This window comes from Melopsittacus undulatus, chromosome 6, assembly GCF_012275295.1.
Source record: "Melopsittacus undulatus isolate bMelUnd1 chromosome 6, bMelUnd1.mat.Z, whole genome shotgun sequence".
Lineage (NCBI taxonomy): Eukaryota > Metazoa > Chordata > Aves > Psittaciformes > Psittaculidae > Melopsittacus > Melopsittacus undulatus.
Window position 1 is genome coordinate 4323059 of NC_047532.1, and position 19965 is coordinate 4343023.

Sequence of the window (19965 nt, forward strand, 5' to 3'; positions counted from 1 at the left end):
TGGCATATGTCCCAGCCTTTTCCAGCTTGGGGCTGTTCTGTAAATAATAAAAACCTTTACAAATCATGTTGCAAAAGGTTTTGAAGCCATTATCAGTGTTATAAATCCTCATGTTTCAGAGCATTACTGCAGCTTCTAAGTGACACAGGTAACTTAGAAGGGAACTTCTGTGGGCACGCTGTTTCAGAACTACTCCTATAGGAGATTTTATGCACCTCTCAGAATTGTCTGACATTGGAGCAGACCTTATATCAGCCACGTTTAATCCAAGAGGGTCTGATCTGTACTCAGAGACAGACATATTCCTTTTGTGTACTGGCATATAGGTCTTTGTAGTCAGCCTGTAAGTTTCTGTAGTTCTTACAGAGTATACAAACAAAGCTGTACCTCCTTTGTACATGTGGTTTGGCTACGAGCTTAAATCTCAGTATGTGACTGTGTAAGTGTATGGATGCACAGCTCTTCCAGTAATTTGTGTGTGAGAAAGAACAAGATTGTTAACATTTGCAGATTTGTTTGTGGATCTTACCATTTCCAGCATTACTTTTTTTATTGCTCTCAGTTTAAAGGCCAATCTTTCAAGTCTGTAATTTCCTCCCTGGTTCTGAATCTTGGGAGGAAAAAGATGTAATCTCTGCCTGCTTTGATGCTGTTACAGAGCTGCCTCTTCAGGGAGCAGCAACTGTCTTAAAGCTTTTCCCTTTGAAAAGCTAACTCAGTGCTATGCAGCATCCTGGATTTTGAAATAGACCCCATAGCAGACTGCTTGCCATGTTGGAGTCAATGAGCTTTGTGACTCTTCCTCCTCATTTCCTCTCTGCCTGTGCACATGCTTAGGTGGGACTAAACAAGGTTACTTTGGGGGAGTGCTTGTTTGTCCTGGTTATTAGGAGCTGGGTTTAAGAAGCAGTATTCTTCTAGCAGGGCAAAACCAACACAATAGCACAGCAAACCTGGAAGGTACATAAATGGCCAAGGAGCAGACTTCAGTTACTTGATTTACACCAGTGTAATTACACTCACTGCAGTGCAGTTACTGCAGATTACCGCAGATTCATACCAAGAAAAGAACCAGGCCAAGCACGCATAGGCTGAAGTCACAGAGCCACTGCATAAAGAAGTTTGCAGGAGACCATTTGTGCCTTGTCTGTGTCTTTGAAACAGAGAGACAGAAGGAAAGTGCTTCAGGCCATTCTCTGGCTTCAAAACACAGGCATACGCTAAATGGAGCATCAGAAGTTGATAAATGTGGAAGGTGCTTTTGAGGATGAGCTCTGATGTGCGTTCTTGCCGTCAATGGAACATGACAGTGAAGCGTCTACACAGTATCAAAGTTCCAGCATGCTCCTTTGTCATTTCTTTGCCTATGGTTTAAAACTATATATTGAATAGAATAAGTTTACTCTTTTGTATCAGATGGAAGCCTCCTACTAGCAGGCCTGCTTTTCTTGGTAGACTTTTCACAGGTTATACATCTTGGCTGTAGATGCTTTCAGATAACCCTATTCTTGCTTTTAACTTTACTGTTTTATTTTAAATTCATGTTTTCACTATATCTAGCATTGTTGAAAGATGTCCAGTGTCGGTACAGAAAACAAAACACATCTTTGACAACTGAGTACCTACAAAATGGACTCCAAATGGGGAAACTTCTACCTACTGCCCAAACAACCTATATCAGTCTTGATTAAAGTCAGGGGGAGAAGGATGAACACTCTCCAAACTCCTAAGCTTTCCAGGTGAATTTCAAACCCAGGCTGCTTGAAAAGCAGCTTTTCTCTTTGATTTTGACAGTTGTTACCCTGTGCACTACAGTTCTCAGAAGCAAGTTACAAATTATCTCTCCCAAGATACCGTACCTTGACGTAGGCAACAATTTTAAGGGAGATAGTTGCAAGGTAGAGGGAGTTCATTGCAAAATCCATCAGATTCCACCAGTCATGTACATACTCATTGAACCCACCATCCCACATCTCCTTGATTTCTCCCCAGATAAAACCTGTAGAAAGAAAGAGAGTTCATTGACATGACAAGGTATTATTTGCCATTAAAGCACTGTGTATACCTGGTGAAATGAAAGACAATTCTAAATTAACAGCTTGGAAAAAATGTCTCATCCCTCCTGTCTTCGACACAGTATAATACTGCTGATCATGAAGCATTTTACAACTCTGTGGGGAATGTAGTCTAGAGAGAGATGAGAAAGACCTAGGTTTCCTATCTAGGGCTCCAGACATACACTCAAGGAGACTGCTTGAACTGGATGTTAATTACAGCTAGTACGAGTGGCTTGGCTCAGATCAAATTTGTTCTACATGAATAAACTATTTAAGCCACTGTATTTTATATAGTTTCTAACAGATTGTCCGCTCTCCCAGAAACTATCAGTAATTCATTGCTCAGTTGGACAGCACTGATTTTCCCTGACTTTCTCTGCAGAACACGCAACACTAGCACCAGCTTCTGTGTGCCAGTACATTTCCTCCCTGACCTAGAAATATCACACCAAAGAAGGAAGAAGTGAATTCATTCTCTGTGCTCAGTCACTGTATTGATGCTTCTTGCTGCATGAAAAACCCATTGGGACCACTTGTGAAAAAAGGCTGGACTCGGCACGAAGAAAGGCACTGCAGCCTGGCAGTGGGACTGACTCACCTGATGTCATATACAGCTATGGGTTCTGTGAGGTGAGGACATGGCCAGAGCCCATATCCCAACTCTGAAATGCCTTCTGGTCATCATTTTTGGCACCTGCTAACCTTCACTCTGCCTCCTTGGAGCTGGTGGGGAGAGGGCCAGCTTCTGAAGGTCCTTACCTGACTGCTGGGCTCACAGTTCTAAGTAACTTACATGTCCTTTACTGTAGAACTGTTTAAGCCTAAGTCCCATTGAAAGCAAATGGCAGCTAGGCTCCTTCACCATCTGTATGCTTCTGAGAATACCTATAGACCCCCAGATACTTTACTCAGTTTACAATATTTTCCTTGAATGAAGACCCAAAATGTTTGACAAGAAAAAGAAACCAACAAAATACACCTTAGGTGCATTACCAACATAGTTACCCAGATTGCCACCCATACCTAACGACAGGACACTGCAGTGGTCACCGAAATGCTACCTGCAACTCCAGCTGTAGGACCTGAAAGCTCAATCTGAAGAGCAGATAATGTTGAAATGAGCTGCTGCTAACAGCTACATATCTATCTGAGCTCTTCAGCTGCCAGCCAGCAGGTCAATGGTCAGGCAACATGAAGGCCAAGGAGGTGATTTTATTACAGCTGGCTCCAAATCTTTGCATGCACACAAAAACACCGAATGAAATACATCAACAGAGAGGAGCCTGTTGAAGAACTCATGCACTGTATTTATAGAGAGTTATCACTGCTGGTTACTATAGTTACAGCAATGCCGTGTGTGCCTGCTCTCTCCTTTGATTGTGGAAAATATTTCTTAAATCATAACCTTTATGCTGGTGAAACTGTTCTAATTTCTCCATAAACAGTCCCACAATATCCCTACTTATCCAAAACACAGGAACTCAAAAGGAGGAGCAGCTGTAAGAGGTGATCCTGAAAGAGGTTTTATAGACGATTATCCTTCAGCTAATCAATCTTGCCAAAATGTTTTCCATTTCCTTCAGTTTTAACCACAAAGTTAAGGATAAAGTGAAGAGATCACCTAAGCTCAAGTAGAGATGTTTAACTTCTTCAGCTTATGCTGAAGTTTCTACCAACACAGTGTTCAAGGCCAGGCTGGATGAAGCCTTGGGTGATATGGTTTAGTGTGAGGTGTCCCTGCCCATGGCAGGGGGTTGGAACTGGATGATCTTAAGGTCCTTTCCAACCCAAACTATTCTATGATTCAATGCCATAAATCAGTTTAATAAGACAGTGAGCCTTGAGTTACCACTTGTAAGTTGTGGTAGAGCTATGCAAGAGGCAAAGTGCCCTGGGTCACCATTGCAAGGGATTTGTGGACATGTTTGCAACTCTTACTTTCCTTTCTTGTTTTCCACCAGCATCAGTGTGGCTTTCCAGGCTCCTGACCCCTGCCAGACAGTCTCAGTTCACTCGTACCTGATCCCTGGGGTTTTGTAATGAACTGACCAGGGCTGGAGGAGAGCTATAAGGGTATGGAAACCACTTCCAGTGAGCAGGTAACACCCCAGCTCATAGTGGTGCTACATGTTAATGGCACAGCAAGGGAGATGTGAGCTTAATTAAAGGAGAGATCATGCTTCCAATGGAGGTCTCTGGTTTTCGCTTGCCTTTGTGTTGAAGCTCAGTTTGAGAGGGCAAATACTTCTTACACATCCAACTTGGCTTCTCTGCTCCTCTCCCTCAGAGGCTCTATCTGCTTTCTCCTGTCCCATCTCACTACCTCACCTGTATGTCCTTGCCTCAGGAACACAGACACCTTTTCTTCACAGCTGTGCTTGCCCACTGTGACTGCAGTAAGAGCCTTGTGTCTAACCTTCTTGTAATAAATACTCTCTCCTTCCAGTGCTTATATTAGAGCAGTAGATATTGATTTAGTCAGTGTTTGTTAGCACAGAGGCATACAGCAGAGTGAGATTTATCTTTCCTGCCTGCCTTGGGCTATTTGGGAGTCTGGGACCTCAGGACTAATCAGGTCTGGTACCTGCGCACTGGCTCTGGGCACAGATCAGTGGGAGGGTGAAAGCAGAGTCAGGATCTGGGCACTGCCTTCTGCCATGTATCAGCCAGCAGAACTAAGCCAGCATGAGAGGTGACACTATTGGTTACTAGCATGACCCAGAAGCTAATTCCTACCCCGTTCCTCACACAGAGCATGGGGGAAGCAAGGAGAGAGCTGTGTCTGCTGCGGTTTACTCAGGGTCATGTCTGATGGCATGTCAGATGGCAATGTGAACAGCAGAAGAGCCCTAGGCCAACAGGATCTGTTGTTCCAGAAGGAGCCCAGCTGTTTTATGCAGTTACTGAAGCTGGCTGCCAAATCTCTTTACATGCTGCTGATGCTGAGATCAGGAATGAGTCTCCACACAGTTGCCATGGGTGCGAGTCAGGAGACTGTGGCTCAGGCATGTTTGTGTTTGTGCTTACCTAGAACCCAGGGCAGGATCATCCATTCCACGATGGTGGGAGGTGGTCCCTGCATGTGAAGGTCAGTCCTGACGATGTGCTGCGACGCCAGCAGGAGCATGAAGAGGAAGGTTAGGTAAGAGCCGGTGTGGCAGATAAACTTTATAAATGGCTTTTTAATGAACAGTCCCAGCCTGCTCTTCGGTGCAATCAGATATGCCACGGATAGAACAGGAAATAGCAGTCCAATGGTGACACAGGTCAAGAGTTTTACTGCCCAGTGTTTCCGCCTCCATCCTGGAAAACCATCATACCAGAGTGTTGCTAGTAGCTGCTGGCAGTTTGGCTGAGCAACAAACTGAGGAGAGGAAGAAAAACCAAAGAAAGATCATTACTGACTGGTACTTTATGTGCACTCCCCCTCATGTATGTGTTAGAGCCCACACAGACCCTCAGCTTGAGTTTAGGGCTGGTTATGGAGTGGAAAAGCATATTTTAGAGACAGAGGGAAGAAAAGAGGGAGATTTCACTCTTATTTTTCTGCATAGGAGTTCAGATTTCTTCTGGGAGTGTTTTTCTATTTGAAGCATCCTTATGTAGATCACCACACAGGAAACCTTGTGCAAAGTGATACAATGAAAACTACTACGAGCTTTTTCTCTTCCCATGTGTTTCTCTTCCAGCACATTTCTTCTCAGAATGTTTCAGGTCTCGACTGCCTCAAACAAATCAGTGTCAGCATCTTTAGAAAGTGATGGAAAGATGAGACAAGAGGGAAAGGGTGTAAAGCTCTGAGTGTGTGAGAGAGGGAGAGAGAACGTCTCCAGAAGCGTGTGGGGTGCAGCATGTGGTTTGGTGCAAGGAGGCCAGCATATGTGTGTGTGGGCCAGGAGGGGCATGAGACAGCATGCAGTAATGTGAAGTTCAGCCAGGTGACGTCTGCTGGGAAGCAGGACAGCACATTTGTAAACGTGTCTCACTGTTATAGAGGAGAGCAGCTGTAAAATGGAAGAGATGAAGCAAACAGAAACCTTTGATCAGTACCAAAAGTGACACTGAAAGTTCACTTTCACTCTGTAAAACAGCATTCTGATGGTGATTTACTGCATCCAGTGACTCCGTACCAGACATGCTCAGGTTGCAACTGCTTCAGACTGCTCCAACACCTAACATCCTCTGGAAACTTAAACTGTGGTCTATGCCAGCAGACTTTGTGTTCCTGATTATACCTGGACAGCCCCATGGTTTTCAAAACGTTTCCCATAGCTCATTAGAGATGTCTGCAAGACCAAGACAGCTTTGTTTTCTTTACACATTTGATTGCTAATCCATCTTAATGAAGTTACACTTCTGAGCTACTAAATTCAGATGTCTCACTGAGCAATCTCAACTGTTGTTTGAGGATGCTCGTTACACTTTGCTGTAATGAAACCAGAAAAACTCTCTTAGCATGGATACAGTTACTGATAAACATAGTCCTGCAGCAATATAACTGATAGGACACAGCTGTACCAGAAAGAACCACACTTCCAGTGGACACCATAGTTCTAACAGCATTTACCAAGGAGAAGACACCTTTCATAGAAGACTAAACCAAGGTCAAGCAAAGGGAAAACCAAGTTGCTCAGTCTCATCCTGTCATTTCTTTAGGTATTTTTAGATCTTGTGAATACATTTTATATGCTACATCAGGCTGTTTATATCAGAATCAGACCATTCTGGAATGGGTATTTCGAATAGATGAGCTGACCCAAGTTAGTACTGAAAATAAGATCTCCAAGAGGAATATCTGGCATTTATGAAGTGGGATGTTTATCTGTTATTACTGTAATAAACACGACTGCTGCATCTAACATACAAATGACACTGTGCTCCATAGGGCATCAGGAGACAACATCAGTAACGCACATGATGTGGAACCAACCTACACATCTGTGCAGCAGAAACTGGACAACAGCTGATGTGTTGATGGGCTCCAGAAGAAACCAAGACCTGCAGCCTGCAACTATCAGAAAAGGTTATTGTAAAAGTCTGGAGGCTTGGAGTGAGGAAACTGGTGAAAGAAACAATCCTACAGACACTGAAAAACCATCAAGCACTGATCGTCCTTTTGTTGGCTGGGGTTTAATCTGTGATTTCAGAAGGGTCAGTGTGGGTTGTCTAAAAGCCAGAAGAAGCAGAAGGTTACACTGCTTTATATTCTCTTTTAAGATCCCAAGCAGGAGCTGTGCCTGGATGTGTTCTGCAGTAATTTACATGGTAATAGATGCTGCTGTTTCTCTGCGACGAGGTACAACTTTTTTTGTAAGGGGGAAAATGTGTAAACACATTTTCTCTTCATCACATATGAGAGAAAGCTCTGAGGGGAGAATAAAACTGTTTTCCCCTGAGTCAAAGTCAGAGTCATTTGAGAAATCAAATGACTGTGAGTTCCCCTGGTTGCTGTGCAACTTGTGAGCATCTTAAAAGCGCCTCTTCCCTGCCTAATAGCTCATTTCTGAAATCTGCTCTCTGTGTTGTATCTGATGTTAGTTCTTCAAATGGAGAGAAATTCACACATCATGAAAGTGCAGCTTTAAAGACCAGCTTGGCAAAAGGGAATGGAAACCATTAAATAGAACCCATTAAATTTTCCAATCAAGCCCATCCCAACCTCACTGAAAAAGGCCTAAGGGAAACTTAAGCATACCGCAGAAAGAAGCTCTCCCTAATTCACAAACCATCAAATGCTTACCTTATTAAAGGTGAGGCTAAGCACTTACTAATGTGGGCTTTTACTAACATATTACTCCAACATATGAATCACAGATTTAATAGGGCACAGATAAATGAATGCATGTAAAATATAAACCCATGAAAAAGCTCAGCTTTAGCCCTTTCAGGTGTGAAGTAGCCTGGAACTGTAATAGTACCATGGAACCTTGGTTATCATTCCACAGTCTCTAATTTCTTCATAAAGTTAAGGAAACAATCTCACTTCTGCTTTGTAAATAGACAGAACTAAGATCTGGGAAAGCAAGTTGACTTCTCCAGCATTACCTATGCCAAGGCCTTTCGTGAGCACGTTCCAAGTTCAATTTCAGCCCAAGTAGAGTCTCAAATATGTTTTTCTCAGGTTTTTTGCAAAGCTTTTCCTTTGCTGTAGGTAGGAATAGTGCATGTGTATATCACAGTCCTGTATCATTTTGCTTGAACATACCACATGTGACAGGATTTGGTATCGGTTAAAGTTTCTGCACAGTGAAAAGGAGAGATAATGTTTTAAAAGCCTGTATGTTGTCCCTGTTCTATAGATGGTCCAGCAGCAGATGTTCTGTGCCAGAAGCTCTCTATTCATGTAAGAACACGGGCACATAACTTGCAAACAGTGTATTTCTCCAGTACATAACAAGATGGTGTCATGGATTTTTTCTAAGGACTGCTGCATTATCAGAGCCTCCAGTCCCTATTACAAGTGGCAGCACAAGACATCATCCAACAGATGTGATGGAGAATGCTGTGACAGCTGCGTCAATGAAAAGAAATGCTTCCCAAAGGTGGCATTTATACTCAGTTCAGCTAAGGTATGAACTAAACGTTCAATGGGTTAGGGTTAGGTTATAACGAATCCTGGGGTAGTGCTGGTGTAACATTGTCCAGGATTGTCTCTACCTGTAGGCAAAGCCTATAGATGCATTTCTGGAGAGGTGATCCAAAGGGCAAGCTCCTTCTTTATCTGTTGAGCAGAACCTGTCCCAGCTGAAGCTACAATTCACTTAATGACTAGGAGACAAGATGCAACTCAGGGTACCTTCTTGTGAAGACAATGCCACCGTGTTCAGTCTCCTGGCTTCTGAAAATGGGCATAAGTATCTCTGCCTTTCCAAGAAGTGAGATCAGCAACTTCAGTCATGGTTGGGAAGCACTCTGAGGGTAGAGGCTACTGCAATACAAAGTCTGTTATGTTCCCTCTTTCTTCCTTCAGTCTTGCCAGGGTCTTTGTATGACATTTGGCTTGCAGCTGGATTGTGCTATTAGAGAATTTCATTTTCAATGCTCATCAGACTCATTGTCACCTGATCCTCTACCAAGGGGAACATTTTGAAGGGAAAGAAGCAGGAGCTGGATGGAGTGTCTTTGTCTTCATATCTAATCTTCACCTATATTTTTATGTCACCTACATTCTACTGCTTGGGAATTAAATGCTTTCTGCGTGCTGTGCCATTAATATAAATATCAAACACAGAAATTATGTTCCACCCCCCCTCCCCTTATCTATGGGGAAATCCCTTATCTCTCACAGCCATAAGTAATTTAGGATCAGACACAGATGGGCTGAGATGTGAAAGCCTCAGGGAGCAACTGAAATAGCTCCCTGATAGACATCACAGGGGCTGAGCACAGTATTTCTCTGCATTTATTCTGATTATCATGAAGGCTGCCAACAGGCTCTTCTCTTTGGAGTTTGGTGGAGCTCTTTTCTATACTCTTGCTAGGGATGGTGATAGCAAACGCTCTTCATAGATGAATAAGCACTAATTTGTAACTGCAGAGCCCTGTGTTAATAAGCAGGACAGAGTTCTTCTATCAGACAGCTACATCAGCTCCCAGTGAGGTTACCACTGAGAGGCAAATGTGGCATGGGAGCCATGAAATTAACTTTAGTTCCCCTGTCTGACACTCATTTCAATAGGTTAGATCTCACCCGCAACACTGAATCCCACAGCACCTAAAACATACCCGCAAGGTTATGTGTTTGGGGGTATATTATATGCTGCTGCTTTCTACAATTAAAACTATTTTGGCCTTGGAGAGGGAGCTTCACATGAACTGAGCTACATTTTGCAGTCTGTGTGACAACTGGGCAACTGCAGTGCCTGATGTAGTAGCATAAGTACATATTCTAGCTACACCCATAAAGCATGGGATTTCTGTGAATCCAGTTCTATCATGAACAGGAGAAATGCCATTGCTGGCGAGCACAGCATGGTGAGGCAGGACTGGGAATAGCAGGTCCATACCCCCAGTTTGTGAGCAGGGGGGACATGCACAGAAGCATCTGCCACCCCCCATACCAGTACAGCTGCAGATGACTGGGGAGAACACAGGTTTTTTTACTTGATTATTGGCAAGGATTTCTTTCCTCCCATGAAGTGAGGAAACTCCTCACTGTCAGTCCTACCCCAGGCTTGGGTTTATCCATCAATGCCAAATCTTAATGTATTAACCCGCAAAGCTTAGTACACAATGTCCCACGTCCCAAACATGCTATAACACTTGACACAACATTAACAGGCACATGATCACACTGTGCAATGAAGTGATCTGACTTCAGGAGCATGAAATGACATGTAAAGAAATGAACATCTAAAATCCATGTTCTCCTTGCACTCCCAAATCCTGCAGACACTCCTGTTAAGAACCAAGTAGCACAACATCCAGTGCAAGAGACAAACCACTCTGCCTTCATTTCCTATCAAGGCCAGGACCTTCTGAGGGAAAAGGGAATTGTGGTTGTTACATCAGTTTGATGGCTCTTAAAGGAAATTCCAGTGGGCAATACTCAAAGAGCTATGTTTCTAAATTAGCCCAAGACAGAAAGTATCTGTGCCCTAATTTGATGTGTGCTGCAGAGAGCCAGTAAGCCCTATGAGACCAGCTATCCTACATAAGAAATAGCAGCCTCCTCAAGCTTGCAGTGTTGCAAACAGTGAGATGAATAAGAAAATCCTCTTTTGTAGCACATTTCTTTTTAAAGTTCAACCTTGTTAATGACTGCAAAGCTATTTGCATTCTGCTGCTGGAGTGGGAGCTGCAGAGGGTAAGCACCTAATGGATGTTCATCCTCTTAAATTACTTTGGCAACAGGAAAAGAAGGAAGGAAGGAAGCAAAGAAGTTGGAGGGGAGGCGGTGGAAGCTGGGGAAAAGGTACTATAACACAACGTCCTCATCAGCACTTCCAAGGGATCGTGGTTCTTTCTCAGGAAAATACAGGATGAATATGCTATCAGACACCCAGCTGCTACTCGGATGCCTGTTACAACTAATGATGCAAATCCAAATGCAGTCATTCCTGCCATTAATAAGATCACTAGCTAAGCTGGAAGAGTCCTTCAAGACAACCAGGTGCTACCCAAACTACTCAATCCCTTTGATGGTGAATAAAACAAACTCCAGATCCTCCACAGATGAACATATGGCCTCAAATTATACAGAATTTTGTCTAATCTGTTCTCAAAATATTTTAAGTGATGATGACACATGAATCTTAACTAAAGGTCTTCTATCCATAACACATCTCTTGATGGTAGCAGACATGAACTCAGCTTAAGCACTAGCGATTGGAAATTCACCAGTGATGTGAATACTGACAAAAAGGAAGACTGAATAACCTCTAAAAACCAGAATAACCTCTAAAACCACAGAGTTTTCACAAGATCATGTTGGATTGGCTTAAATAGTTAAGTCCCACAGTCTAGGACAAAGGCACCCAGGCAAATCCTGGGTATCTACCCATGGAAGAAGCAATTAACGAAGTATTTAAGCTTGAAATTAAATTCGTTTCTACTCAGAGAGCTTAAACATGTGTGCAGCTATCGGTTTTATTTATGGCTGTGCAGCAGGAGTTCAGAGCAGGTATAACCATGACAAGTACAAGGTCCTACACCTGGGTCGGAGCAATCCCAGGCACAGCTACAGGTTGGGCAGAGAAGAGATTCAGAGCAGCCTGCGGAGAAGGACTTGGGGGTGTTGGTCAATGAGGAAATGAACATGAGCCAGCTGCAGTGTGTGCTCACAGCCCAGAAAGCAACCGTATCCTGGGCTGCATCAACAGGAGTGTGACCAGCAGGTCACAGGAGGTGATCCTGCCCCTCTGCTCTGCTCTTGTGAGACCTCACTTGGAGCATTGTGTTCAGTTCTGGTGTCCTCAACATAAAAAGGACATGGAACTGTTGGAACAAGTCCAGAGGAGGCCACGAGGATGATCAGGGACTGGAGCACCTCCTGTATGAAGACAGGCTGAGAAAGTTGGGGCTGTTCAGCCTGGAGAAGAGAAGGCTGCGTGGAGACCTCATAGCAGCTTCCAGTATCTGAAGGGGGCCTACAGGGATGCTGGGGAGGGACTCTTCATTAGGGACTGTAGTGATAGGACAAGGGGTAATGTATTAAAACTTAAACAGGGGAGGTTTAGATTGAATATAAGGAAGAAATTCTTTCCTGTTAGGGTGCTGAGGCACTGGAATGGGTTGCCCAGGGAGGTTGTGAATGCTCCATCCCTGGCAGTGTTCAAGGCCAGGTTGGATGGAGCCTTGGGTGATATGGTTTAGTGTGAGTTGTCCCTGCCCATGGCAGGGGGGTTGGAACTAGATAATCTTAAGGTCCTTCCCAACCTGAACTATTCTATGATTCTATGATTGTAAATTCTTCACTGAAGAAAGGCAAGCTACTGAAGAGAGGCCATCCCCCGTTAGCAAACTCTGCACCAGAACACAGCTCAACCAGATCAGACCCTGAGCAAAAGTCCAGACATGAGCTAACCTTTCCAGCATTTATTTTAGCAGACAGCAGACTACAGCTGACACAAAATTCCCTGCAGGATATATTTCAGCAAACAGTCCAGGATACGGTTCTGTTGTGAAGATTAAGTTAGAATAGACCGGTTTCCAAAGGCAGAGTGCTGCAGTACGAGCAAGTGCTGGATGTGAGTGATATACCAAAGAGAGAGTCAGGTAATTCACAACACACTACCTGGTTTCCAAAGCTGAACAGGGGATATCAGACACATCCTATAGAAGCACTGAAAAAACACTATTGAGAGACAAAACCTTCAAGTTTCCTAAGTCCTTCTGCAGGCAGCACTTCAAGAGTTACAGATCTTGGGAATGAATATGGGGAGCTCTCACAGGCTTTAGCTGAAGTGGAGGAGGTATTGACTTAAGTAAAAGGCTGGTTTTATCCTCCCTAGTGGATGTCTGACATTTACATTAAATAAGTGATAAGTAAAGCAAACATGAGAACATAAAAAGTCATTCACAAGTGTTTTAAGCGCAGACCTACTTTATCCTGTTAGTGTTAATAAAAAGTCCTAAAAATGTTTTACATTTGCTTCCTTTCTGACCTGAGCAATATCTGTGCGGAAACTATTTAATTGTGTTTTGTCCTTCTACCTTCCCTTCTCCTGAATGAGTAAATCTAGTCCAATACCCAGGGAAGAACAGACCAGCATACGATAAACATTTCTCTCATTCCTGGGAATCTCTAAAGGCTACCTCTGCTCTGAGCAATATCACTGTTGTACGGTGAGGAGGACACATGGTTCACTGAAGGATGTTTACTCAGCAGCCAGCTGGGGTTTGTAGAGAAAGAATAAGAACACAGAACTTGCAGTCGCAGCTTCTAAATGCCATGCTGCACAAGATCTCAGTTTGGGGAGTTATGATTAACCCATCTATCCATCTCACTTTTCTTGGAGTGAAGAAATACGTGTTCTCAGTCATGAGACACCTAAATGGCCTGTCTGGATGATGATGAATCTGATGTATACCTAAGAGGTGTAAGGGGAGCGGAATCTCAGTTCTTTAAAGACTTTCCTGACAGTCTTCACTAAGTAACAGAAATAAAGCTGAAATTCACAGAAATCAGATAAATAACAATGACCACTTCTATATCCAAAAGGCAGAAACCATAGTAGCATTTTTTCCATAGAGTTAATTCAAGGTATCATTCAAAGTGAGGCATGAAACAACATGATGGACTCTTCACTACTGACATAAAGCTGACGCTGAAAGACACTCTAGACCTTCAGATGTAGAAAGACTCTTGTCTTATACAAGGTGTCACTTCTCCTTTCCAGTTTCTCTTGTGCAGAGAAAGCCAATCAGTCATGTCCTGTACCCTAACTGGCTTCCCAAGCCTTGCCTGTTGCTCGCAAGAAGACTGATGGGATACATGAAGTTAAGGGAAGTGACAAACCTACCAAATAATTCTTGAATGTTCCTTAAACAGTGTTAATCCCTTTAGCTCTCAACATATTTCCTGTCTTTGTTAATGAGATCATTCAAGTCAGAGGCACGAGGTTCCAAAAATGACTTGGAGAATGATCCAGGCATTTAGTGCCTGCACACATTACACTAACAGCAGCAGAGCCCTTGTCCTTGACTGACATACTGGTCTTCTGTTGTTTTGGCGTATTTGTGCATAGCAAGATTAGTCAGAGATGATTTTGCTGTCAGAAGATAGTCTTCTGCACTTTGTTCTGTGACAGCTGCAATATATGGCTAACCTTCATCAAGTCTGAACGTTCTGGTGTTACATGAATAATATACCAAATAATACTGTTTCTTCAAATAAGCATACAAGTCCCCTTTGTCAGACTGATGAACCATCACTCTGTGTATTTCTTCTTATTCTTCTTCAAAGTCTGGAGACAATACAGGAACCCATAGAGCAGGGGCTCCAAGGCATGCACCACTTACCCTGCTACCCCACCAGCCATTGGCAGGAAGGACTGTATTTAAGGATGCAAATGCAGATACAGTTCATCACCTGCCACCCAAGGTCCTGCTGCTGAGCCTGTTGGTAACAGCTCAGCTGGTACCACATACATGGAAGATTTTGTAAGGTGATCACCTGCCTGTTGGGATTGAGTCTGAGGAAAACCAGTCCATTTAGCAGTTTCATTTAGCATAGGCCACTGATCACGCATCAGAAGGTAACTTTGCTGCCTGTAGTAATGAATGAAGGAATGCTGCTGGGAAATGAAAGATGACATTTGGACATTCAGTGCTTTTGAAATCCCTAAACATAAATTCTTGTTTGTGGTGAAGGATACATTTGGACATAGTGTAACCACACCATCCTCACCATCTACTGCCCTAAGGGATACAGATGTTCCAGGTGATTAGAAACTAAGAAAGCTTCCACAAGGATCAGCTTTGCTTCTCTCATGACATCTAATAAAGATCTTCTCCTGACGTGGTATGACTTCATTCTAAAAACCTGAAAGTAAAAGCCTGTTTATTAACCTCCTGAGTTGTGCAGGCTCACAAAACAGCTATTTATTGTGCCTTTAAAGAGCATAATACAAATATTCAGCAGTGTATCATTATACCTCCAGGCAGTGTGGCATAAAAACAGCCAAAAGCACAGGAGAACAACTTAGCATCACCTGCAAGCGAAGAAAGACCTGTGGCTTTCATCAGGATACCTGAATGACTTTCAGAACAGGTAAGCAAGGTGCAGTGGATGAGCTTTGATTTTCACAGGCTTCACACTTCATTTTTCATGCATTTCTGATATTTTTAAATGCTCTTTTTTATACAGTAACTAAAGTGCCCTTAGAAATTTGCCAGACTCCCTGGAGAATGATGCTGTGCTTCTAATGCAGCCACAGAGATGACGGAAGTCAAGACACGGCTGAGAAAGATGTGGCATGGCAGGAATGATTATTCATTTGCTCTAGTACTGTATCTCAGGAGGTACTTGTCTATGTAAATGTCTTGGGAAAAAAAGAACTAGAACTTCTTAAGGTTCATCCTGGAAACAGAGAAGAGCACAATTATCCTTCTTTCCTGTCACTGATTATAGTGAGTAAGAGAGACTACAGTCAAGGTTTCTCTGAGGGAATTTCATGCACTTCTTTGGTCTAAGGATCTCTATTGCTAAGCCATATAGTTATAGGTAAAATAGGGTTTTTTTCTGAGTGCTTTGCATGGTGTGTTTCTTGCAGACCTATCAACTGAACCTGCACAACTACCAGTACCAGAAAAATGCAAAGCACTAAAACCCCACTACTGTGATGTTTCACTTCATCCTGAAGACGTGAATGACCTGAAGATGTGAATGACCAGTGAAGGAAAGCAGAACAGGCTGAATGTATATTGCTTTTCTTGAGGCTTAGCAGAATGTCATATACAAGGAGAAACCTGCCCCGTTAGACCTGAGTCACTGCTACAGTATGGTTGCCTTACATCATTCTGGCAATGTGAAGAAAACCTTAAAGAACATTAAAATGGTATTTGCAGTCTGCCTATGCTCCAATTCTCTAACACAGCAATGGTACATTGTACATACAACTGTGTTTGTATGACTGGCAAGATCCTGAGAGATGACTTTCCCCCACCTTTTCTTAGAAATGCAAACATATTAACAAATGCAGAGTTAATGTGGTGCCAGAACTGCAAGCAAAGACTGATCCTCAACAGCTGAGCTGTGCCTTATTGTATTCAGTTTTCAGCACCTTTCTCCTTCCAAAATTAGCCATGAATAAAAGAATTTGATAAGTAATAATACAAAGAGAAATGCCATATACTGAAGAGCATTTCTGAAAAGCCTACTCGTGTCTTAGGCTGTGAATTGCTGTGATCCTATTAAAACAATTTCTTTCAAAAGCAGCTCGACCAAACTGACGTGTCCTTGTTGCATCTAACTCATCCCATTTCCCAGCGTACTACAGCTGCCCTCAGTTTCTGTGACTGCCATCTAAGAGTGATCACAACTATCACGTCCTTCCTATCTTCTGAAGAAATTATCGGGTCCTTTTCTAATTTGAAGCTGAGAACACAATCATTCTACACTTAAGATGAGATGGAGAGGGAGCTTGTGAACACTGCACAGCATGGTTTTAACATTTACCACCGTCAAATACACTACAAAGCTACCTTAGGGCACATTCTAATCTTGCCTGTATAATTGAAATTCTTCCTTCTCTGTAAACAGTAATTTACCTTCTAGGATATAGGGGCTTATTAAAAACAAACACGAAAAGCAAGAAATCCCTTCCCCATTGTTCAAGCTCTCATCCAAAGGAAAATTAGTTCTTCCCTATGAGTGACACTTTATAAAATACTGAACACATGTAATGTTTGGGAGTAATCAAACCTTGCACCTCCCAGGCTGGAAAAGGGAAAAGAATGGGAGATTTTTCTACGCCTGTAAACATTGAACCCATATCTGCATCATGAGGCAGAAATGCACTGGTGGGATTTACCTGGGTACACAGTCTGAGGTGGAGACTGCGGAGCTGGTATTCCTCTGGAGATAGAACTGAAGTGAACTGGTTCCCCTTGCTAATGCAGCCCTCATCCAGGTTGCCCACTGTGAAGACTGAGGCACTCAGGCCAGATCAAAAGATGAAGTTGTGTGTATCATGTTTACTGGATTCAGTGCAGAGAACAGGGATTTGATTCCATGGTGGGGCTGACTGCTAGCTGCTCACTAAAACTCACTGCTCAATATCATGTTTTTCTCCAGGAGATGCAGCTAATTCAGCAGTGGAATTCCAAAATGCCTCAGCAAGGTAAGTGTCTAATCTCCACCAGGATTTAGGCACTTAACCACCTTATATTCTGTTTAAAAACTTATTGCCTACCTACCTGCGTATTTAAGCAGCCTAACTAGCTTTAAAAAGCTTTCCTCCACAGGCCCAGTTTGGAACAAGAACTACCCATAGATATTTAGCTTTTCCCATCAGGATTTTTTTCAGCACTGTATATTCATTACTGGAGATCATCAGCCTGAACTGGAAATGTAAATGCTGTTACTTTTCTGTACCTGGATCAAACCAGTACCTACTCTTCAGTACAGAAGTGCAATGGGGGGAAAAACTAACACGCAGTGGGTTCATCTGGAGTGCTTGGGAGAGAAGAACACTGAATAACATGGCTTGTGAAGAGTGCTCTTGAATTCCCAGATCACTTAGGCTGGTAGAAAGCAATAATAACTTCTAGATCTATTACCTTCCCAAAACACACAGTGGAGCCCCTCCATACAAAGGCAACGATCTCTTTACCAATTCCTTCTTAACAACTTCTCTAGAAAAATGCTGAACATTTCTGTCTGATGAAGCTGAAATTGAATATTTTCACACTGGGGGGGGGAATTTTAAGGTTTATTTCTCTCAAAATGAAAAAAGCTGCAGGAAATTTGGCTAGCAATGAGTCTAAAATCAATGGGAGATTACACGTTCCTTATGGTGAATATAAAGAATTAACAACTGAGGTAACAACTTTTACAGACCCAGAAAGTAACTAAGGTCCACTCAGGATTTTCATCTTAGGCTACTAAAGATTTGACTTGTGACTTTGTCAACTTTAAGACATGAAAAGCTTCTCCATCCAATCCAATCCCATTTAACGTGAAGACATAAAAAGCTTCAGTGGAACAAGATGATCTACTTTTAAAAATCCTGCTGTTTCTGCAGAACTGTCTTTCACGGAACCAAACTTGCTTCTATTTTCCTCCCCATCCCCACAAAATCTCTCTCAGTTTGATACACTTCAATCGTGATTAAAAGGCCTTTCTTAGTCTCTCCCTGACAAATGTTCCTACTTGCTTTTTTCCAGAAGCTGGCAATGACATTGGCATCTCTTGCTTGATGTTTTATATTGGACTAAATATCATGATAAGAGAACAACTGCAATATTTTGTTGAATACAACACCATGCTGCAGGCTGCATCAGGTGTGTGGGAATAAGTAGGCAGGATGATGGGGTTCGGTAGTGCTGGTTTACCAAACTCATTCATTCTGTCCCAGCCCACCAGTGTTCCACCTGGAAACAGAACTGTCTTTAGCTGGCAACACAGAGCAGATTGCTATCACTTATATGCTGGAACTGTCATGAATATATCACAAAACATGGAATTTGTCCATATGCTTGGAATTCAGTCAACTATGCCTGAAAAAAAGAGATTAAAACTGTCAAGCAGGCAAAGATTAAAAATTGGTTACTTAGACTAAAAGAGCTTCAGGACTGTTGAGCACTACACTACAAATACAGAACTGCTTCAGACTTGCAGTTTCTTAGTGTGAGCACAAGGTAAGGGTAGCCACAGATTTATGCTTGGATGCCAACAGTGAGCTTGAACTGTGACAAGACATCGAAATCAGCAGTGATCTACACACAGCAGAGCCAGTGGTATCCTGGCTGCTGAAGGATGTATGTGCATGCAGCATCTGTGGTTATCAGGCCAGTAAATAAAACAGAAGTAGAGTTTCTGGCCCTTCTTAGATTCGAGGAACATTTGTTCTGATTTACTGTATTACTCTTTTCCAGACTAATTCTTCACTACTTGTTTGTGTCCCTAAAGCACTTATGGTGTCACCTCACTGTCAGCCAGAGTGAAAAACACAACTTGACATGAATCCACGTGAGCCTTGCTGACACTGCACTGGAGTAGCTCAGTAAGAGCAGTAAGTGACCAGTGTAAGATCCCAGGAACCTTGAGACTTCATCTCAGCTTGCTGCATCAAGGCGCTGGTACTCAGAAGGCATAACAGGCCAAAGAAGAAAGGAAAATCAGCACCTTTCCCTTCTTGATTATTGTACCTGGATGACAGAAGCAGCCATTAAGGGAGGCGGAATGCATCATATCAGGCTGTCCTCAACTGGATCAGTGCACAAAACAAAGCATCAAATGTGGGGAAGAAAGTGAAGAGAGGAATGTAGCATTCTTTTCCACCACTCCTGTCACCCTCTGGACACTGAAGAAAGTAACAGACACTGCAATTCACTCCTTAACTAAGCAAGCTAAATTCCTCCTCCAGACAACCCAGAACAACACTGCCAACAAATATGTATCATCTCCCAAATGGTACTACATGTCCACCTTTGGAAAGAGACAGAAAATCCAGAGCCAACTAATGAAAGTGTTGCAGGCATTCTCCTTGGGTTCGTGGCCTTTATTGAATCAAGTTATAAATCTCTGGATTTGCAGGGCTTCTGAAAGACTCCGTGCCCTTTAGCTGAAGAACATCTTTCCTTTCTGCTTCTACAGGCAGGAGTTTACATTTCTGGGATCTGCTTCTCAGTTCCTAAATCACAAAGGAATCCAAGAGCAAGAATCAACCTGAGGTGTCCCAGGTGTGAAGAAGTACTTGCATGTCGTGATCCACCTCCTAGCATCACACAAGCATTTTGACCT

The 19965-nt window shown here is 42.8% G+C and overlaps 1 protein-coding gene across 1 annotated transcript in view; it reads right to left on the reverse strand.

Moving 5' to 3' along the window:
* TRPC5 (transient receptor potential cation channel subfamily C member 5) overlaps positions 1-19965 on the reverse strand; it is a 62777-nt gene that overhangs the window by 25921 nt on the left and 16891 nt on the right. Inside the window, exons 3-4 of the mRNA XM_005144845.3 lie at positions 5085-5421; positions 1860-1999 (exon numbers count right to left, since the gene is read on the reverse strand). Coding sequence (XP_005144902.1) covers positions 1860-1999; positions 5085-5421 — 477 coding nt within the window. The remainder of the gene's footprint in view (positions 1-1859; positions 2000-5084; positions 5422-19965) is intronic.